Source organism: Topomyia yanbarensis, chromosome 1 (genome assembly GCF_030247195.1).
Source record: "Topomyia yanbarensis strain Yona2022 chromosome 1, ASM3024719v1, whole genome shotgun sequence".
Taxonomy (NCBI): Eukaryota; Metazoa; Arthropoda; class Insecta; order Diptera; family Culicidae; genus Topomyia; species Topomyia yanbarensis.
Window position 1 is genome coordinate 51,692,554 of NC_080670.1, and position 23,419 is coordinate 51,715,972.

The window sequence follows — 23,419 nt, forward strand, 5'->3', positions numbered from 1 at the left end:
TACTTTCACACTTCCCATCGGAGAGTTGGCTTCGAAGCACTTGTGGTTGGTTAGCCATTGTCCAGAGAAAAGTGTTGTCTTGTATGGAAGTAGCAGTCAGCAGGTGTGAACCGTACGAGTGCAATAAGTCATTGGTTGAAGGATTTTTCAATCTCCTGGCAATAAATTAGACCCACCCAAAACCGGTCAAAGGTTCGTGTGTAGGATTCGGAATGGATGCTGGTTGGATCTGACGTCTATCCGTTAACAATACTTATCCTGGCTGTGTTCACGCACGGAAGGGGTCGGAACCATACAGAGCGGAAGCACGCAACAGGTGGAACATGCCTGATGAGGTTCGTAATCAACTGCAAGGGGGATTTTTTTCTTTCACAGAGATCGATTACCGCGTTGACAAGATATCTTGTTTCAATTGATATTTAATAGCCTTCAAGCGATTTGAGTGTGTATAGAAAAGCTTCAGTTCATGTTATGAATCGGTCGTCATATAGATAGTTATGAGAGTTATTATAGCTATCGCTACCGATGAAGCACTATGCATTCCGGCAGTTCCCCGCAACCGTTCCAGGCAAGCATCTGATCTCCTCAGATCATCCGACCCCAAACAGGATGCGTACAAAAGCAAATGCCCAATCAAATGTTGTTCGTATAAGCCGGTGAATAGGTGACCATGAGGTCCCCGAGCAAAAACAGCAACATCGTCTCCACCGTGAGTCTCGTCCTCGTAAGGAACCGCTCCGGGATACGTAAAGACCGGATTCTGCCAGCTCATCAGCAAAGGATTCCTGCGACCGCTGCTATCGGGAGGAAAATGTTCGAAATAGCTTGGTCCATTAGCGTAGGTCAGCGTAAAAAAAGGCATCTGGTCCAAACGAGAGAAATCACCTGTTGCCAGAATGTTGTTACCCCGCACCGGATAGCCACCCATGGTGAGAGTGTGTGAATGGTCAGCCGTCACCACTATTAGTGTGTCCCGCTCGTCAGTGTTCCGGGCTGCGTACTGAACAGCCCGGTGGAACTCAACCGTTTCGTCTAGTGCTAGCCGGGCCATGTTGGCGTGGTGGGCATGATCGATGAGACCTCCTGTGAAGATAGATAAGATGCAAATTATATTGGTATGTGAAAAATGGTATCTTTAACCATAACCATAACCATAATTTAGAATGGAAATAGAAACTTTCGACAGATGACACTCGTTTAAAGAAACGCCGCATCAGCACAGAACTATATACCATTTGAAAGCATTCCAACTTTGTCTCAACATTCGACTCAAATGAAAACCGAACAAATCAGTTCCATCTTGTCACATTTCATTGCCGGCAGATCGTTGCTGGTTGAAAAATTGATTCGTCGCATTTCGGACACTGCATTCCACCGGAAATGACAGATGGTAAGTTTTGGGGACCAACCGAGGGACAGCGGTGCGGAGACCACACCGGAAAAGACACTGCAAATCAATAGGAAATGAATTTTATTCTACTGCTCTATTTCTTACGCGTTGGCTTTTCTATTGCTAGGGTGGCAAGAGAGAGAGAGCTATATAGGACTGCGAACGTCACTCAAGCAGCACAAGTGTCCTCGATGCCTGCAGCTGCAGTTGCCACATGGAAAATACATCTTCTGTACGGAATCCATTTTTTCAACATTGTTTGAGATTGTGGCAGGTTCGGTTTCAAGTCCTGGTTGGAATCTAAAATATTTCTTTGGGCGAAGGTACGCTTTGACAGCTGAAAGCTTAGATATACAGTTTTCTAAAATATAAAATGTAACAAAAAGAGCAAAATGTTGGCCAAGGGTACGATTATTAAAGAGATTAGTTTAGTAACTCTGTCGAAGCTTGACAGTTCCGTGTAAACGAGCTTGGCTGTCAATGAAGCGCATATCAATTTTTACAAATTGGAAAAGTAAATAAATTGCCAATTTTGACGAAATAAATACAATGCCAAATGAACGGTAAAACGTCAAAAATTACCAGTCTACCTTTATAAAACACGTAACATCATTATTCAACTGAAGCACTGCATCAACTGCACCGTCAGTAGTCGTACAGACCATTCAAGACCATTGATTTCCATCCACGCCGGCACGAAAGACTGTCATTTAAAGCAAACAGACTGTGCCGTTTGTCTTCCGCTTTATTCGGGCTGGCTGGATCCGTCTGTCTACCGATGTGGTTGGAGTATGGAAATGGGCTGGGAGAACTAGCACGGCATCAATCACTTCGGAAAATGACATTGTGACTGGCTGGAGTTCCTGTGATGGGGGAGCGGGTGTGGCCAGAACTGGAATAGATGGACAGTTTTTAACAACAACATAAATCGTCCAGCAAACGAATGGATTGGGTTGTTCTCCTTCTGCTCCAGATTTGGAGCACGTGCCGCAATCGCCGTAAGAAAAGAAAGAGAGGGAATCCAACTAAAATGTGCCGCTTTGAAAAAATTTTAAACGTTAGATACCTTTTAAGCATCGGCTGATGTATTGAATGCTCAAAAAGAAATTTATTTTGAAATGAATGGAATATTAATGGTTATTATGAGCAAACTTTTCGACGCTCAGAATTTTTAACTCATTGCCTAGGAAATGGTGAGGTTGGAAACGATATTTTGTGAGACAAATTATTTTATTTTTGAAGCAGAATACTTTGAAACTGCGTATCAATAAAAGGTGTTACGATCAAAAATTTCTACTTGAAACATATTTTCAAGGTGCATTAAAAAAAATTAATTGTTTCTTTTGATTTAATAACACTTAATCTTACTGTCTAAATTGTTGAACGATTCATGATAGCTAACTTATATCGTGTCAGTATATAAAAATCCAGGGGCGACATATCGGGATATGTGTGACAAAAATGCATCCACAGTATTTTTTAGCCACAAATAGTACGGTGGCTAGGAATCCGCAAAAGATAGCGGTTTCTAAGAGTGCGAGTAGGTTCAAACACATTGATCCGAGCGACAATATATGGACAGTCGATATTATTAGACAACATGTCAAATGCAATCATTCTTTGGTTTCTGTGAGAACAATAACGTCGTAATCGCAAGATGAGAAAACCAGCGAGAAATGTTGAATTTTCGTACGAATTCCTCGAACATTTTGATAATAGACACATAAGCAGTCTCTAGACTTATAATTAGCGGCTTGAGCGAAAAGAGCCATAGCAACCTAGGGGCAACGGGAGGCATAGCCCTACCACGCGTTTTCTGTCGCGCCACACATTTTTCTCATGTATTATATAGGTACTAGTAAGAAAGGAAATAAATAAGAAGATTACTAAAAAAGCAATAAAGTGATCCATTTGTATAGTTTTATATTTTGTTAATTGGTATCAGCCCATAGTTTGACCGCCGCAGATTGTCGTAACACAACACGATCTAGCGTATGTATGTGTTGGCGGTCAACTACCCGGGCAGTGCGCGATATTTGGGAATTTTTCTACCGTGCGTATCTATCAGATTGTAATCCAGTAGGACCGCGACCTCGAGCCTTGCCATAAACCAGTTCGATAGAACAGTGCGATCCCAGTACAGCTTAATAAGGGCATTTTTCCAGAACAGGCATAGGCAGATAACGATAGTTCGGCACATTTTTTTTTCGATGATCTCGTGCGACAAATTGCACATCCGACATTTTTCTTTGACATCTTGGTGTCAAATACACCACATTAAATTCCTCATCGGAATTATCCTGTCCTGAGTTGCTATCATCGGACATCGGACTCGATCACTAAAGGGAGTTTACCTCGCTTAAGCCACAGGATCGATGCAGCCTTGTCGACGGGGCTGCTCCATCTGGTATTGCACAGCTTCCTGCTTCCACTCTGCAATCTTCTTCTCCGCAGTCTGCAGATTGTAGTTCGCTCGCGCTAGGTGAAGTGCGCTATAGTTGCGGTCCGCAGCATAAACTGCTTGGTGTACTCCTTATCTATAAGCATTTTCGGCAAAATATTCTCGCGGCACCTGCGCTACTCATAGTTCCTGGATGTCGACTATTCGTTGTCCCTCTTCATCCCGTGGCAATGTGAATCTCTCCAGTGCCGATTGAGTGTGGCGCATTCCTGCTAGTCTAAACGCCGTCTTCAATCATCTCTCATGATCTTCCAGGTCAGTCCAGCTTTATTTGATGACGCCGGTCAACACGGGAACAACAAACATTTCCATTGCTGAGGTCTTATTCGCCGCGTACAGGAAAGATTTCAAGACACAATTCACTCGACTCAAGAACTTATCTCGGAGCTCAAGCTGAATGTCGGTGTGGTGAATCCCGAGAAGCTGTTGGAATCCGAGATTCTTATACGATTCGCTACGAACCAAGTCCTGCATCATCTCGCCTTCGTCGATCTTGTAACCATCAGTGTCGACCAATCGCCCGAAAAGTATCTGAACAGATCGGCATTTCTCTAAACCAAAATTAAGGCTAATATCGCCACAAATCCTTTCGATTACTTTATCTGATAGCCATAGCCGTTTCGATTGAGTATCATCGCCAAACAAAACTAAAGCGAACTTAAAAAATCACCTTAGAATGCCTCCTCAAGATGCGGAGCGTTCTAGATCGCAACACGTCTTCCCCTATTCTGAGCTGCAGTGTTGTCAACTACCTCATTATCGTCTGCCGCAGGAACCTCACCACTGCAGGATCAACTTTATATATCTCCAATACCTTGATGAGGAACGAGTGCGGTATGGAGTCGTTGCCTTCTTGCAATCGATATAGGCCATACTAATGTTCTGTTGGTTACACACTGCTTGTCCAACAATGATTGCATCGTTGATGAATTGATTTTTGCAGGTGATGATGGTGCTCAGGTTCGGTTATTTTACCAAAACAATTGGACACCATCTGGTCCAGGTACTAATTCCTAAGCTACTGCCTAGCTTCGTATGCATAATTGGTTTCGACGGAGATAGCCATCTCGTCAACTACCCTTCGGGATATTGTACGGGGCGGGAACCTCCCAAATACTGTTTTAAAAGCTAGTGTCACCGCCGATGTCCGGTAAACCTTCGCTGAAATCGGGCTTTTCGTGACTGATTTGCTCATAGAACGCTCGCTCGTTATCACTTAACCGATTTTATTGTCCTCGCTACGAAGAATCAGTGAAATTTCTTAGTATTTGGAATAACATTCAATTGCTTCCCTAGTGCGTCGAATTTTTCCGTTAGTTGGTGAGCTCCCAACATGCGAAGCTCAGTAGGCGCAATAATCGCAGCCGCATGACGTCATAATTTAGCCGATTTTTTGCCGTCACTGTTCGCGGTCAGCCTTTCAAAAGCGACACGTTTGTTCAAGATCCGGCTCTTCAATCTCCGCTGCCATGGAAGTACTCGCCTTCCCGGTGATGTTGAGGTGGGTCCCCTCTAGGTGCAAGTCGGCATCCTAAACATCTGACGGTTGCCACTGAAAAATAGAATACTACTAGCTGCAGAGTTGAGCGTACAGGTGCGGTATGTCGCTAACTAGTAGCGTGACTGCGTCGGAGTACTCGAAGGCTTCCGTAGCCCCGTATAATAGGCGTCACGGTGATCGTAGCTCAGTGTTAGTGGGCTAGAGCCTTCCGGACGGCTTTCGTAGGTACACCCCGGGGAAGATTGATTGATGATTGAGTGCGAGCTAAACATGACTATGAACGCCATCCTCAAACCAATTTTAAACATAATGAATGTTCTATTACTTGTATCAGTCCTCTTTGTCACCAATCTAACAACTTCAGGAACATTGTACTATCCTAAATTTGATTTCACCGTTGTGGATATTACGTGATTAGTTACGTCCGAGACAAATACCTTCACACATTTGGTTCAATGAGAGGTACCGATATTACCGACTGGCCTTATTTTCTTTGCGCCAGCCTGACAGTCAATTGGTTTACAGCCTGCATAACTGGGTCCACGGGAACGTTTGGTGTCTCGTTCCTGTAGATTCGAAGAGAAGGCTTGGACTTTATTCCATTACTTAGGTTTCATATAGTCTCCGTAAGGTATGTTAAGGGCATATTGTTTTTCGTCCATCTGGCTCGCTACGGTTTGAAAGTGGGAGTTTTCGAACATATCTGTGCACTTATAACACATCCAATAGATATTTTTGCGATGTGACGTAGAGTAACTTATCAGCGCCAATGTCATACTAGAACATGCTATGTGGAATACGCCGACACATTATCCTCGACACATAACCGAGTCGATGCCAGTGACAGCTTGGCTGCATTTGGCGCAGCACTTATCCATGTTTATCAAACGATGCTCAAATCATTCTGCTAAGAACCTATCAAAGACCAAAGATCTTCACATAAAAGCATTCTAGCCCATCCGGACTACCAACCGGAACATCAGGATCAACGCCAGTAACATCCTGATTACGGCATGCTGGTCATGGCGTACGTTAGCGGACAGGCCACGGATCACGAATTGGATGGCGACTCCTGTCCTACTCCCTGAGTAAAGTAGGATGACACGGACCTGAAATGGCAAGTGGGCCAACAGTACGGCTGCCTCCGTCCCGGCAGGTCTCCCGGTACGTTCAAAACTCGTCACCAATAGTTTGTGGTACTAAGTTAGGATGGAGCATTCTCGATTTTACGTCGATCCGGCTTTGAGCACTAATTCACATGAAGGATAGTACCATCTCCTTGCTTGCATAGATAACCATGGGATCACAAGAGACGACCACATAGAACGAGTGGAGATAGCGGCCCAAAGCTGAGACCCAATGAAATGGAGAACATATAAGAAACCCACACACACACATGCACACGGAATAGGTGCGGTTAATCCGTTCACCCGAGGTGGTTTGGTGAGGTCACCACCAGCAGTAGCAGATGAAGTTATTCAGCAAGAGCAGCAGGAGTTGAATCAGCAGCCTGATTAGCCGCAGCAGCTACAGCCAGTGTAGAGCAGGGTGAGTATAATCCCACAGAAGCCGAAAGTAGTGTCAGCGAAGTGTTTGATGGAGTTTGTGGACGTGAGAAACAATGTTCATATCCATAAGAACATTAAGAAGATGGTTCTCAGAGTCCGAAAGGCACTAGTGTATGCTGTAGAGAGTAAGAAACGGCAACACTGGGGGATAAAATAGCTAAGCATGCGTAGGCGTTGGAAACGGCTGTCGTTTTCTTAGCTCCCCCGAAGTAGGAAAAGAGAAGTTGGTTGGAGTGGAGAATACGTCAGTTCCGATGCCTTCAAAGAAGACAAGATCTTCTGTGTCTTCCCGAAGCACGATCCAACTACCTGACCACCGACATCGGACGGCAGGAGCAAACACGGACGATCGGCAAGTGACTAACGACTGAAAGCCACCGGTCCGGATATAATACCAAACTTGGCGCTGAAAGCTGCGATCATGGCATATCCAGTCGTATTCAGAATGGTGCTGCAGAAGTGTTTGGATGAAGGTAACTTCCTAGAAATATGGAAGGTACAGGAGCTGATGTTACTACCAAAGCCAGGTAAGCCACCCGGGGATCCGACCTCGTATAGTCCTATATATCTGCAGAATACACTCGGAAAACTTTCCAAGAGTTTTCCGAGTGTATCCAGTATCATCCTTAACAGACTCACGAAATGGACGACGGGCAAGCGCGGACTGCACATGGTGAAGTTCGAATTTGGCGAAGGTGTGTCGACAGTGGAGACAAGTCAGACAATTCTCGAGAGTGCCGAGAAGGCATCTAAACAGATGCGTAAAGATGATCGATACTGCGTTGTGGTCACTATATCTATGCCAGATCCTGAAGAGCTACTTGCAAAGTAGAGTGCTGACTTAGGAGACGAACGAAGGGCAGAAATCAATACGAGTCACAGCGGGTGTTCCTCAGGGATCCATTCTTGGTCTAACTTTTTAGAACGGGATGTACGGGATGGGGTCTTGACACAGTGATTACCCAGGAATGTAAAATTAGTGGATTTCGCGGACGATGTGACGGAGATGGCTGAGATATTTAAGGAAATGGAGGTGTGCGACGGAAACAATAGACGCGATCGAGAGCAGAGGTGGGAAAAAAACCGGTTTAGTACCGGTGCGGTAAACCAAATTTTCACACGATTTTGTGTTTCCTTTACATCGTGTGCGGTCTTACCGCTGGTTGTGTTTCAACGAGACACGAAAACCAAACCGAGTTTCGTTTACACAGCACCGTGGTTTGGTTTTGATTTTCGTTTACCGGTGCACGAGTATGGAACGAAACACGAGAATACCGAAACCAAACTTCGGCTGTGTTGCGGTTGTGTATTCGGGTTGATGTTTATCGGCTATGCTAGTGCTGCCAGCATTTTTATTAGAAATTCAGTGCATATTTATTTTAGATATAATGTCAGGTATTTTTTCGGTAATTGAAAAATTGTTCTGAGACATCTTCCATGTACAACAAAAATGTTCCTCGTCATTTTGGAAGAAAATAAATGACTTACCTTAACTCAATATTACGGCATTTTCATGATGATTTATCATCAGGAACTTTGCAATATGGGTATGTTTGGTATGAGGAACTGCCCAAAATTGAAAGAAAAAGGAAGTTTATTAGCCTTTGCTATTTTTATATGAGAGACTGAGAGCAAGAGTGGATTAAAATTTTGTTCAGAGCAAAAGTAGGTTAAAATATTCCCTTAGATCCGAAATGGTATATTTATCAAAACTTCAGGAAAAAGCGGGTCAAATATCATTTAGCGCAAAAATTGTTCGACAAAATTTTCAGAGCAAGAATGGTATAGAATATTAACCCATTTTTGATGTACGAAAATAATACATAGGTTCATAACAGATGTTCAGAATATTTCTTATTCGGACTTGTGAACAGAAATCGTAAGATTTTGGATCCGTATAGGTCAGCAGAACCGAAAATCGACCATTACCGCCATTTTGAAATCCAAGATGGCGACTTCCTGTTACCATAAAATAGTGAGAACCACCATCAATATGGGTGTCATTTAAAAGAATATGGTCAGCAGACATCGAAAACTGGTGAGAACTACCATCAATATGGATGTCATTTGAAAGGATATGGTCAGCAGACCAATAATTGACAATTACCACCATTTTGAAATCCAAGATGGCGTTTTCTAGTTACCACACCATCATCAATATGTGTGTCATTTGAAAGGGTGTGGTCAGCAGACATCGAAAATTGACCATTACCGCCATTTTTAAATCCAAGATGGCGACTTCCGGTTACCACAAATAGTGAGAACCACCATCAATATGGATGTCATTTGAAAAAGGTGGTCATTTGAAAGAGGTTTTATATCTTAAGGTTATTTGAATTACTATATGATACCGCGAGAATTGTTGCTTTTTCTCTTCTTTCAATAACATTTAGATACGATATATAATTTGTTATTGATTTATGGAAGGTTTCAAAAAATGTTTAAAGATATCTACAGAAGTTACAGCCAGGTCTTCTGTCAAAATGTTTTTGTCTGTACCTAGGATGATAACTTTATATTGCTTTTCTGTTTTATTGGCAGACACGTTCCATATAACGAATGTTTTTATCACTAAGACATCTGACAACATGCTTCTGTAGGTATTTTCAAAGAACGAGCAGATCCCACTGGGTTTGCGCCAACTGAACGGCGGGGGTTAGTTGGATATTTTGGTTTGATTTGATTGATTTGATTGATTTGATTGATTTGATTGATTTGATTGATTTGATTGATTTGATTGATTTGATTGATTTGATTGATTTGATTGATTTGATTGATTTGATTGATTTGATTGATTTGATTGATTTGATTGATTTGATTGATTTGATTGATTTGATTGATTTGATTGATTTGATTGATTTGATTGATTTGATTGATTTGATTGATTTGATTGATTTGATTGATTTGATTGATTTGATTGATTTGATTGATTTGATTGATTTGATTGATTTGATTGATTTGATTGATTTGATTGATTTGATTGATTTGATTGATTTGATTGATTTGATTGATTTGATTGATTTGATTGATTTGATTGATTTGATTGATTTGATTGATTTGATTGATTTGATTGATTTGATTGATTTGATTGATTTGATTGATTTGATTGATTTGATTGATTTGATTGATTTGATTGATTTGATTGATTTGATTGATTTGATTGATTTGATTGATTTGATTGATTTGATTGATTTGATTGATTTGATTGATTTGATTGATTTGATTGATTTGATTGATTTGATTGATTTGATTGATTTGATTGATTTGATTGATTTGATTGATTTGATTGATTTGATTGATTTGATTGATTTGATTGATTTGATTGATTTGATTGATTTGATTGATTTGATTGATTTGATTGATTTGATTGATTTGATTGATTTGATTGATTTGATTGATTTGATTGATTTGATTGATTTGATTGATTTGATTGATTTGATTGATTTGATTGATTTGATTGATTTGATTGATTTGATTGATTTGATTGATTTGATTGATTTGATTGATTTGATTGATTTGATTGATTTGATTGATTTGATTGATTTGATTGATTTGATTGATTTGATTGATTTGATTGATTTGATTGATTTGATTGATTTGATTGATTTGATTGATTTGATTGATTTGATTGATTTGATTGATTTGATTGATTTGATTGATTTGATTGATTTGATTGATTTGATTGATTTGATTGATTTGATTGATTTGATTGATTTGATTGATTTGATTGATTTGATTGATTTGATTGATTTGATTGATTTGATTGATTTGATTGATTTGATTGATTTGATTGATTTGATTGATTTGATTGATTTGATTGATTTGATTGATTTGATTGATTTGATTGATTTGATTGATTTGATTGATTTGATTGATTTGATTGATTTGATTGATTTGATTGATTTGATTGATTTGATTGATTTGATTGATTTGATTGATTGTTTTCAATTTGATTGATTTCATTGTTTTCATTGATTTAATTGATTGTATTGATTGCATTAATTTCAATGATTTGATTGATTTGAATGATCGCATTGATTGCATTGATCGCATTGATTTCATTGTTTTTATTGATTTCTTTGAAGTCATTAATTTCAATTTCAACATTGTTACATTAACATCGACGACTTTCCCGAATCAATACATTTATCGGTTTCATCGGATTATTCGCCAAGAAAGATAGCCATTTTGAATTTCGTGTCCGTTATCTTGGTTTTTAATATGGTAAAGAACATCAATTGTGAAACGTTAACAATCGCCCAGAACCTAACATTTCGATATTGCCCCATCGACTCTCAACAACTAACTTTATTCAATTCAGTTGTTCAGTTGTTTATTCGGCAGCACTGCACATGAATTTACTGCCTCTTCTTTCAACCGAAGCACCGCGTACAGAAAAAAACCAGGTTCGGTTTTCTAAAGCCGAACCGATACCGCTGTTTAGAATACATTAACACGAGTTGAAAATCGTGCACACATGTAAACGGTGCTGAGTGACTCGGTTTGGTTTTCAAAACCGACACTCGGTCAAGGTTGTCATTTCGTTTACCGTGTGAACGAAATCAAAACCGCACACGATGTGGATCGCTCGTTTACACGTGTTGAGACTTTGAGCACCATACCAGTGACTGTACGTACCGGTTGGTTTTCTTACCCACCTCTGATCGAGAGCTGGATGAAAGCGGCCCAGTTGCAGATAGCTCACCATTAGCCGGTGGTGTTGTTGGTCAGCAACTGCAAAGCGGTTTAGCAAAGTCAGTTCATCGTCGTAGGACACGTGACTGCAAAGAAGGATGCACTGACGTAATTGGGAGTGATATTCGACGACCGGTTAAGATGCAACAACCGTGTCGACTACGCCTGCGAAAAGTCGACGAAGGCAACGAACGCATACCAAACTTCGCCAGTTCGAGAAGCAGCACGAGACGCTTGCTATCTAGTGTTTCGTCGTCGAAACTGCAATACGGGGTTCCGGACTGGGGGCGGCGCTAAAAACCAAACAAAACAGGACGTTTCGACTGATGGTCGCACGAATCACGAGTGCTTACAGAACAATCATAGGAGGTAGTATGACTTATCGCCGGGATGATTTCCATCCACATCACTCTGGTAGAGGATATCGAGAGCTACAATCGAAAAAACACCAGAAACGCTAGGAAGATTGTGAGGATCGATTCGATGGCGACGTATGAGCAAGAATGAGATAATACGGTGAAAGGAAGTTGGGCCTACCAGCTCCCTGCGAACCTGTCGACGTGAATCCATCAAAAGTACGGAGAGGTGAACTACCACCTGACACAGCTCCTATCGGGCCACGCTGCTTTAGGAAGTATCTTCATCGGAACTAGCACGCAATGTCACCGCTGTTCCTGGAGAATGACGTGAAGACACCGGAGCATGTGGTCTTCGAATGTCCGAGGTTCAAAGCGACATGCAGAGATATGCTTAAAACGGCAGGGCTGGACGTCAACCCGGACACTGTCGTTTACAGTATGACATGCTATGTAAATACGTGGAACGCAATCAACAGAGTGGTGACACAGATCATGACCGCCTTACAGCAGAAATGGCGTGATGAACAGTGAGTAACGGTTTTTTTGAGAGCAATCACCTCTAGAATCTCTCCGCCGGAGTAAGCCGGATCCACCGCTGAGGACTAGCCGAGTAGACCGCTACAGAGCACCGGTTATGGGTCGTCGTCACACTTCACCCGGAAGCGCCAGACCGTCTACGGCACTCTACCAGGTGGCCCGAGAAAAATAGAGCGAAAACCAAAGAAGAATCGGTATCGGGAGAATATTTTTCGCCGGGGAGCTCTCCATCGGCTTGATTCACCGCCGGGACTATACTGAGTAGATAGCGATGAGACACCGCCAGTCACGGGTCGTCGGAGCACCAGCGAACTAGACGCGTTGATCAACAGGAATCGCCGAACTGAGCTTGACACCTGGCTTGTTGGCTCGGTTTCGGGAAAACTTTTTTCGCCGGAGAATTCTCCGTCGTAGTAGGCTGGGTCTATCGTCGGGTACTTGACCGAGTAGTTCGCGAACAAGTCGGAATGGTTCAGCGAGGAAGTGGTGCTAAATGTCACGAGAAGGGAGCCGAAGAGATTTAAGGAGTTGCGGTACTAAATGGAACTGAACAGGGATGCAAATGGCTCATGAAATTGTGGTTCTGAATGACATAAGAGCACTAAAGGGTTCAGTAAATTGGACACTCTATAGTTGGCCCCCAGATTGTCCTCGTAGGGGAAGACCATTAATTCTTACCATACAGAAATGGCTTGCTTTTTGTGGATGGTCGAAAACTAGTGGTGTGTCGAGGAGTAGTGCTATAACCCTGTTGAATGAGCTAACTACAAAGTAGTTAAACTAGCGTGGGTGTTATACACATAAAATAACCCCGTTCCGAAGTAATTCTGTAAGGTGGTTCCTGGGAGGAATTAGGTTTGAAGGTAAGAGTAGTTGTTTTAGCAAGTCGGGAGTGGCTTCCCAAGCTTGTTCCACGATTTTATCAGGGTCTTCGTGAAGATTTTTTCTGCACAATAAAAATGCAAATGCACACACGGACATTTCCCGATCTCGCCCCCCAAAATTGAATCCAAATAATTTCAGAAATCAATTTTCAAATAAGAAGTTCTCTATGGTGGGTCCCATGACTGAAACTTTCAATGTAGTGTATTTAGTTATTAGGAAAAGGTAACGTCATGTGACTAATAGATCAAAACACAAAATCTTGCCCCGGTCTCCTCTACACTTCTTTACAAACTGGACCATACCAACACACAGTTGGTTGGTTGAAAAATGGCACACCGAAGCTTTACTTAGTTATTACAGTTAACCGAGTTGCGACTTCTAATGTTACAGGTTAAAACATGTTAAATTCTGTGGACAGATATGAAATTGCGGTGTGATGTTTTCAACTGTTATAATGTACACTGAAGTTTTTTTTATGCGGGGGATACGCACCGCATAAAAAAAATCCGCATAAAAAACCGCATAACTTTGAAAATCCGCATAAAACACATAAGGTGTGAAATATTTTTGAATATTAAGAACCATAGTACTCAAGGAAAAGCAAGGATTTGAAGTAAGAAAGTTTAGAGAAAAGCGTGGAGTAGGGTCATATGATCAAGCTTAGAGTTTCCCGGCTACTTAACTCTTTTTCTTCTGCAACGCAGGAGTCAGGATCTTTTGGCATTAAATGCGAATCACCTGAGTCTGCGGCATGTCCAGACAAGCGTAAAGCCACTTAATGACTTATGCTGTCGGAACCGTGACTCCCACGATGCCAGACCGCCTGACACCACGGTCGCGCTCACGAACCAAGACCCTCGGCACTACCGACCAGCATCGCGATAACGATTCGAGAGAAAATTTCAACGACGGGAAATTTCTCCGTCGGAGTAGACTAGGCCCACCGTCGGGGACTAGTTCGAATAGATCGGGAAGTAGCTCCGGCAGGTGCTCGTCGGGGCGCCTGTGAACTGGAAGTCACCCTCCGCATCTACCCGTATAGCATAGGTTGCGGAAGATCTTCCACTGCCGGGGTACTCTTCGTCGGAGTAGGAAAGATCCACCGTCGAGGACTATTCCGAGTAGTCAGTAGCGAATCGCCGGCTTGAATCATCGGGGCGCCAATGAACCGGACGCAATCCTCCACCGGGAATCGCTGGACTGACCTCGGCATTCTGCCGGACTGCATCTAAGGAAGAATAACGTGTCCGTCAACGGTTGCAGGAGACATTCTTTCGTCGGGGAACTCTCCGCCGAGGTAGGCTAGCTCCACTGTCGGGAACTACGCCGAGTAGCACCGAACGCGACAGACCCTGGTCGTTGTGGCACCGGAAACCACCCTCCAACCGGAATCGCCAGATCGACCACGACATCCAACTGGTCAACGTAGAGAGGAAGGTATGTAGAATGTCATGCTGTGCAGGGTTGATATGGCGGTTACGAGACAAGCGAAATCTAGCACGACCAGCTAGACCTGGAATCAAGTGAAGTGCATTAGCACACCTCCCCCCAAAGTAGTCATTTCAAATGGAATCCGGGAGATCAGGCAAATGTCGGACTTCTTGGTGGAGTTTAGAGGAATAGGGTTCAGAGTTATCTTCTCTGTTCAGAGTCCCTCATTCTGGCACACGATGGACGAAATCGGTAGTATGGTCTAACTACTGAACGTGTGCCGGTCGGCGTAAAAGCTTTATCACCAAGGAAAAAAATACACGCTCAGAGACTTTTTTCCGATCTCGCCGAACTGAGTCGAATGGTATAAGAGATTCGGCTCTGCGGGCCTCGGTTAAAAAGTCGAAATTCCGACCGATTGCATAAGTTTTATTATGAGAAAGGTAAAAAGGTATTCAGTCATTTTCTGTTTTTATTTTCACTACATCAAGAATGCTTCTCATATCCTTAACCCAAAGACTAGTAATTTATAAGCTAAAATAAAAATATGAACATTTTATGTCTTTTGTTTAAGCATGTGCATTCACGAGGATCTATCTTTCGATAAAAGTCGCTTCAGGTGATGTCCTAGAAATTAAAAGGAAGCTGCATAAAAAGAATCGCATAACTTTGAAAATTCGCATAAAAAACCGCATAACTTTGAAAATCCACATAAAAAACCGCATAAAAAAGACTTCAGTGTATAGTATGTTGGATTCGATATTGTGGGACAACAAAGAATGCTGATAAAATGAATATTTGTGTTAACTACAGTAAATGTAATATAGTTACAGTTGATTACTCCGATGGTGGTGCTTAATTAAATCGTATCAGTCCAAGTTTACCACAATATTCCTTTAAATGGTCGCAATGGAAATCAAGGCTCTACAGCTTAAAAAAATCAGTCCAAGTTAGCAGCCTAATTAATGCGTTTGGATAAATTATCAAAAACCACGATCGCACAAAAACATCGAAAGCTAACACTTGTCTCTTTACGACTCGCAAGATGCTCATAAAAGGAGCGTCGTAATTCACATGAATTTACATTTAAGAACATATCGAAATTTACATTGTCACCAATGCTCCAGTTCATTCAACCGAGATTGATAAGAAAAGAGACACAATATGTTATTTCACATGTCCGAACATGTAAAACCCCATTATCAGACACAAAAATTCGTCGCAATTTTGTTGACGCCAAATGTAATATTCATTTTTTATCTAATGGTGTACCAAGGAAACTAATGTTAAAACCTACCTTCCACAACCAGCACGTATCCACGGTTATTTTTCGCCAGCATCTCAAGCGCCTTCGAAGTCATCTCCATAAGTGTTGGTTCCCGCACCGCATGCTCCAGTCGGTAGCTCATGTGATTTCCGGCAAACAGACCCAGCAAACGATCTACACTGTTGGCGTCCACTCCCGCCAGACCTTGCCTATCGTGAACGTACAATCCTCTTTCCCCCCTTTGAGTTACCGCCTGCAACCACTGATCCGTCAGTACGCGACCATCCTGCCTCATACCGGCAAAACCATGCACGTTTGTCATTCCCGCCGGATAGAAATGTCTGGAACCACCGCCCATAGCAACCGTCAAGTTGGAACCTATTTCCCCGAAGATCAACTGCCTAGCTATATCAATACAAGCGGTGGGCATGTCCGAATCATCCTCCCAGTAGCGTGCGCCAGAAACAGCGTACGCAACAGCCGGAGTAGCATGCGTTATCCGAGTGTTGGTCACAACCCCCGTCGCTCGACCGTCCTGCTGGGCATACTTCAGTATTGAAGTAAGTCGATTTTCCTCCACTAAACTTTTCTCGCAGTTCATCAACGGTACGTGTCCGCTGACGGCGATAGTGCCGTAGTTGTTCTTTACCCCTGTTAGAATCGCTGATGCTGTGCAACCCGAGTCGGAAACTTGGTAGTTGATGCAGTAGGTCTACGTTAAATTAAAAATATTGCCATAACTAGATCCATGGCTTACCGGGCACTTTTACCTACCTTAGCTAATCCAGTGTACGGAAACTGCTCAAACGCGAGCTGTTCGTTCTCGCCGCCCATGTACATTCGGGTAGCCGTCTGTGTCGCAATGGACATCCCATCGGCAATGAAGATGATTACATTTTTTGCGACGTTCAGATCAAGCTGGTTCTTGGACAACTGCTCGCCGAGCAGCTGCTGGCCACTGTTAAGCCAAAATTGTTGGTCCAATTCCGCAAGTGGTCCCTGAGGAGGTTTCCACTCGGGATCATCCATCGGATGTGTTGGATATGGCGTAGGAGGTGGGGTTAGCTCCGGGTTTACTTTGGGCCTTTCCGGAGCAGAATGAATTTCTAGTAGGAAGACTAGAGTGAACAATGCACTTACTATCGGAACAGTGTTCATCGTTTGAATCGTGTATCGTGTTGGACCTGCTGGAAGGGACTATTGCTGGGTACCGTAAAATCATCTGGTAGACAATGCTACTGGATTCGCTATCAATGCAATTGTTATCGCTGAAAAGTAGAAATTCATTTCGTGGAAGACCTTCATTGGATAGATATTATCAAATCAGATTCCGATTAGCAACGACCGATAAGGGATTTGATTTTAAGATTTGGAATAAGATTGTCTTTGTTTGATTACGTCGGGTCTGCATTGGCTTACAGTAATTAGTGACAGCTGGCTGCTTCGGATTTACCACAATTGAATTCACTTTTTGAACACATCGGACTGATAACCGAAGATACATTTGTTCTGTGCAATAAGTAGTGATGGCAGGTCCGAATGAGACCGATATCGTAGATTTAAAGTTTTGAGTTTTTTTAAGGAGCATTCTTTGCTTCTAATAGATTGCATGAGAAAGGTGCCGGCCATAAAATAAGAGCATCTTCGATTTGAATAAACCTTTGTATTTGTGTTCGGGTCATTAATCTCTATGATTGCTTACGGTAATTAGAACATTTCGGCATAAGATCGAAGTTTTTGCATGCAGCATTTAAAAAAATCGATTGTCATATTTTATACAGCAACACTAAAAAATGTATTTTTCACAAAAAAAATAATTTTTTGTTGAAAAATTAAATTACAAAATATTATTAAAAAATTTATATCTTTGGTCCACAAAAGCCTAAAGAGGAAAAATTATATGTAGTTACAGAATGGTGAAACTATTAGTAAAAAAGTTTTTCTGATGATAATTTTAAACGAGTTTTTAAATTTAATGCAATGTGACAGATAAAACTAATCTTATTCTGAAATATGATTCTAAATATCATTTTAAATCAAAATGCAATCAACAAATAACTTCCAAAATCCGATGGTGTTCGTGAAATTTAGAATTTTGTTTGAACAAAAACAATTAATTCGTGGCCTAATGGCTCCTATCGCCAATATAAAATTAAAACTTAAGCTAAGCGCAACATAAAATTTAGTTATAGTTTTTTTCATAAATAATACTTTGTGGACGAGCGATCATCAAAGATGAGATAACATGGTTTTCACCAGTCTCTCATCTCATGCCTCCAAGTGAGTCTAAGTCCATTGCTACGGATCAACAGATAATGAAGATCCGTTGCGTCTGCATTTTTAAGTCTAATTTTAAGTTCCATTATTGCTAACAAGCCCGTGCATTAGGTTATCAACCCGTTGTATTTTCCTTTGATGGTCCTTATTATAGCTCGCATTCACGTATTCTACAAACAACCCCATATCAAAAATAAGAAATATTTTCCTACATTACTTGACCATAACTAATTGTCTATATTAAGTATAATTACGGATAATGAAAAATCAAATCTAGAACCCTAACAAATATACGCATTCTTAGAACATTAAATTTTAATATGGTAAACACACTCCCGGTGGTCAGCTGTCCGGAGTTCAAGTTGGTTCTGATGGATCTGGATAATCAGTTATCCTTATTCTGATCATTCGGTAAACTGTTCAGACATAAGCTTATTCCAATCTTCTACAACACGAAATTATATTCACAGTCACATCGCTTGCTTGAAGTGAATCCTGACTTGCTACCAACCCACTACCCAATCCGTGGTACTTATGGGAGTGTCACTGAGTTGGGGCTTTTCGTTAAGTAAGTACTACTTCCTTTTTAATATCTCAAGTTACGGTAAAGATGATCGTGGCCGCGATGGTGGCTCCCCCGTCATTTTTTTCGGTTTGACTGGGACAATTGTTATTCCCAAATATTGTTCCTCAAGTAGTCTGTGTGGGAATGAGAGTCGTCAGTCTACAATTTACGAAGTATACTGTGCTTACGTAATGCAGCGCAAATAATGCTTTGATGGAGGAGATTAGATATTTTATTTACAAAGCATTAGCAAAAATTCAATTGTCCGTCTCTTTTAAATCCCTTTTTGCCTTTCTCCCATAGAAAGGCTATGCAATCACTCTAAAAACCGACTTAACCTCATACCATTACCAATCTCTTAAATCATTCAAGCCAGTTCGTCGAGTTCGGAAAATGTCTGTGTGTGCATATGTGTTTTTTTTTTTTTTTACAATGGAGAAGACCTTTATGTCCTAGCCCAGTACACGTGCTAACGGTAGGGTCCAATCTACCACACGGGGTGCACTGGGGGCGTGTCGGACTCAAATGGTGACCAGCCATTAATACCGACTAAACTCCATTGGGCTCCGCCATCATTCCTCCCAGGAACTACCTCTCGGTATTACTTCTGGGGGGATGGCTGTACTGAATGTACTCATTCACTCTCACTCGCGCGATCATACATCCTGTATGAGGCTTACTTGGGTGCTCTCTCAATCACACTTTGATTCACTCTCAAACACTCCCACATGAGGCTGACTTTTGTGCTCACCTTTTACGTTCCATGCGAGGCTGACTTGTGTGCTCACCTTACTCATTCCTTGCTAGGCTTACTTTTGTGCTCGCCCTACCCATCCATGCGAGGCTGACTTTTGTGCTCACCTTTTTCATTCCTTGCTAGGCTGACTTTTGTGCTAGCCTCTACCAACCTGTGAGGCTGACTTTTATGCTCACCCTTAACATGCAGTGTGAGACTGACTTGGATGCTCACCCTTTCACTCCTCTGCCACGCCATGAGGCATCGATAGCTTAGTTCCAACATACTACGCTACGACCCTCCCGTCTTGGCATGAGGCAGTCCACTTATACGCCTATACACTCACTCTTCTGTCTTGCTTCGGGGTGGCTGGGTTTACCCCTTACGCGGTTGCCATTCGCTGTGCCAACCTACCTCGGCATGAACAGACCATTCACTCTCTTATTTTGCGCTTGGCCTTTTTCGCTCCAACTAACCAATCACTAGTTAGCCGTGCCCGCCGTCTGTTGCTCGGTTCGCCAGATTACCTGTAGCCTACTGGCAATCTGGATGGTAGCAGCCGAGACTGCGTTCCACTTCTCCACCGTTTGACACATCCGCTGAATAAGGGTATCCGGGGTTGTGTCCCAGCCACAGACGTCAAGCATTGCTCTTCTTTCGACGTCGAACCGATGACATACGAACAGTATGTGCTCGGCAGTTTCATCTACACCTGGGCAGTCCGGGCAGACTGGGACCTCCGCGTGTCCGAACCTGTGGAGGTACTGACGGAAACAGCCATGGCCTGACAGGAATTGTGTCAGGTGGAAGTGAACTTCCCCATGGGGTCTTCCCACCCAGCTCGATATGCTAGGTATCAGCCGGTGGGTCCACCTACCTTTCGAGGAGTTGTCCCACTCACGCTGCCATCTGGCGACCGAGGTCACCCTGGTGCGCTCGCGGGCTCCCCTATTTCCACGTAGCTCAAAGCACTCCTCATCTTCCCGAATGACCAGCCCGACTGGCATCATGCTCGCTATCACGCAGGATGCATCGTGTGATACCGTGCGGTAGGCAGATATCACTCTGAGGCACATCACGCGGTAGGTGCTCTCCAGTTTCTGTAGGTAACTGGTTACCCTCAGTGCTCTTGACCATGACGGGCCGCCGTACCTGAGGATAGATACGGCAACGCCTGCCAGTAACCTACGTCTACTGGCGCACACCTTTGAGCTGTTGGACATCATTCTCGATAGTGCCGCAACAGCAGTCGACGCTCTCTTGCACGTATAGTCGACATGGCTGCCGAAGGTCAGCTTGTCGTCTATAATGACTCCGAGAGACTTCAGACTTCGCTGTGAAGTGATCGCGACTTCTCCCACATGGATAACTGCATGTTGTGCCGACTTGCGGTTGTTGACGATAACTACCTCCGTCTTATGATGAGCTAGCTCCAGGCCTCTCGCGCTCATCCATTCCTCCACCGTGCTAATCGCGTGTTCTGCGGTTAGTTCTACCTCAGGAATTGACTCCCCGTAGACCTCCAAGGTTACGTCGTCGGCAAAGCCGACGATCTTGACCCCAGGAGGGAACTTCAGTCTCAGAACCCCGTCATACATGAGGTTCCATAGCACCGGGCCTAGGATCGAGCCCTGCGGGACTCCGGCGGTAATCGGAACCCTTTTCTGACCGGCATCGGTCTCGTATAGCAGTACGCGGTTTTGGAAGTAACTTTCCAGGATCCGGTACAGACCCACCGGTAGGCTAAGCCGGTGTAACGAGAGCGCGATGGCATCCCAGCTTGCGCTGTTGAATGCATTCTTCACGTCAAGTGTCACTAACGCACAGTATCGAATACCTCGCCTTTTTCGTTGGATCGCTATCTCGGCAGTATTTATCACTGAGTTGAGAGCGTCCACTGTGGACTTACCCTTCCGAAAGCCAAACTGGTTGCTTGACAGAACGTCCGTACCTTCCGCGTACGGGGTGAGCCTGTTGAGGATGATCCTCTCAAGCAGTTTGCCAGTCGTGTCTATCAGACAGATTGGTCTGTACGCCGATGGGTCGCCTGGCGGCTTCCCGGGCTTCGGCAACAGCACCAGTTTCTGCCTTTTCCATCTATCGGGGAAACGGCACTCGTCAAGGCATCTCTGCATAGCTAGCCTGAACATGTTCGGGTTCGCTATGATCGCTGCCTTGAGAGCGTTGTTCGGGACTCCATCCGGCCCTGGAGCTTTGTTCATTGCTAGGGATTTAGCCACTGCGAGTAGTTCTTCGTTCGTCACTGGAGCCACCATTTCGACCGTGCCCGCACTGTCTCGTAGTGCAGGTGGCCAGGGGCTTGTGGCTCGAGACGGGAAGAGTACTTCGATAATCGTTGCCAACCGGTCCGGAGACCGTTCTGGGGGTGAGGAGCCCCCTTTGGTCTTGGCCATCACAATCCGGTAGGCGTCACCCCACGGATTCGCGTTGGCACTCTCACACAGGTTGTCGAAACACGCTCTCTTGCTGCTTTTAATAGCCTTGTTAAGGGCTAATTTCGCAGCTCGAAACGCTTCACGGCGGTTCTCTCTTGCATCCTCGGTGCGAGCTCTTTGCATCCTACGTCTAGCTCTGAGACAGGCTGACCGTAGAGCTGCAATCTCGGCACTCCACCAGTATACCGGGCATCTACCGTTTCTTGGCAGTGTTTTTCTCGGCATAGTGGCGTCGCACGCGCGTGATAGAACAGCTACCAGCGCATCCCCGCTTAGACTGTCGGTGTTGGCCTCCAGTCCCAGGGCCGCGGTGAAAGCTTCGCTGTCGAAGTGATTGGACTTCCACCCGCGTACCTGACAGGGATCTCCCGCCCTCGGATGCTGCACACCATAGTTGATCTTAAAGCGGATTGCTAGATGATCGCTATGGGTGTAGCCTTCGTCTACCCTCCATTCCATGCCTGGAGCCAGACTCGGGCTGGCAAAGGTCAAATCAATCCACGCCTCCACTCCGTTTCTACGCAATGTACTAGCGGAGCCATCATTAGCTAGCACAGTATCGAGTTTCGCAAACGCTTCCATTAGCGCTTGACCCCTGCTATTTGTACAGCGGCTGCCCCACTCCACTGCCCAAGCGTTGAAGTCTCCCGCTATTACTACCGGTTTCCGGCCCACGAGGTCCGACGAGAGCCTGTCGATCATCTGGTAGAACTGTTCTATTGGCCACCTTGGTGGGGCGTTGTGTGCATATGTGTGTGCGCGTATGTATGTATGTATGTGACCAACAAGTGCACATCAGTTACTCTGAGGTGGCCGAACCTATTTCTTCAAAATTAGCCTCAAATGAAAGATATATCGTTCCCATAAACCGACTCCCGGTTCCGGAATTACGGGTTGAGGAGTGTGGTCACGCATGAAATTCCCATATAAATCGGTATCAGCATGTTATCTTAGATATACAAAGCTTCTTAAAATGTGTTCTAAATTGTTTGGATTCACAGTTTCAGCTAACTGATACCCACTCAAACTCACATTAACCACTTTGGACACCTTCGGCGGAACCGGAAGCTCTGAGAAAGTGGCAAAGTTCCTGAATTGAATTCACATCTACTTCTTTGAAATGTCTGACTCGATTTTCTCAAATTTAGTCTCGAGTGAAAGCTACAGCATCCCTATTAACTGATATTAAATTCCATTGGAATTGGAGTTCTGGTTCCTGTGTTACGGGTTAAAGTATGCGGTCACATGCAAAGTTTCCATATAAACCGGTTTCATCATTATATCTAATTCA

The 23,419-nt window shown here is 43.5% G+C and overlaps 2 protein-coding genes across 3 annotated transcripts in view; one reads left to right on the top strand and one right to left on the bottom strand.

Annotated features, from left to right (window-relative positions):
* The window catches only part of LOC131677603 (uncharacterized), a 592,646-nt gene that overhangs the window by 174,955 nt on the left and 394,272 nt on the right, over positions 1-23,419 (top strand). The window lies entirely within an intron of this gene.
* LOC131677602 (alkaline phosphatase-like) lies at positions 413-17,277 on the bottom strand. Its single transcript, XM_058957495.1, has 3 exons — positions 16,869-17,277; positions 16,125-16,806; positions 413-1,083 (listed from the first exon to the last, which is right to left on the bottom strand). The coding sequence occupies exons 1-3, from the start codon at positions 17,250-17,252 to the stop codon at positions 470-472; spliced, it is 1,680 nt and encodes a 559-aa protein (XP_058813478.1). The 5' UTR covers positions 17,253-17,277; the 3' UTR covers positions 413-469.

Bases quoted from the DNA above. Each gene is read 5' to 3' on its own strand.
- LOC131677602 (XM_058957495.1), bottom strand. From the start codon at position 17,252: ATGAACACTGTTCCGATAGTAAGTGCATTGTTCACTCTAGTCTTCCTA. The intron at 16,807-16,868 runs GTAGGTAAAAGT...AATTTAACGTAG, and splicing joins CGTACACTGGATTAGCTAAG to ACCTACTGCATCAACTACCA. The intron at 1,084-16,124 runs GTAGGTTTTAAC...CTATCTTCACAG, and splicing joins ATACGTGCTGGTTGTGGAAG to GAGGTCTCATCGATCATGCC.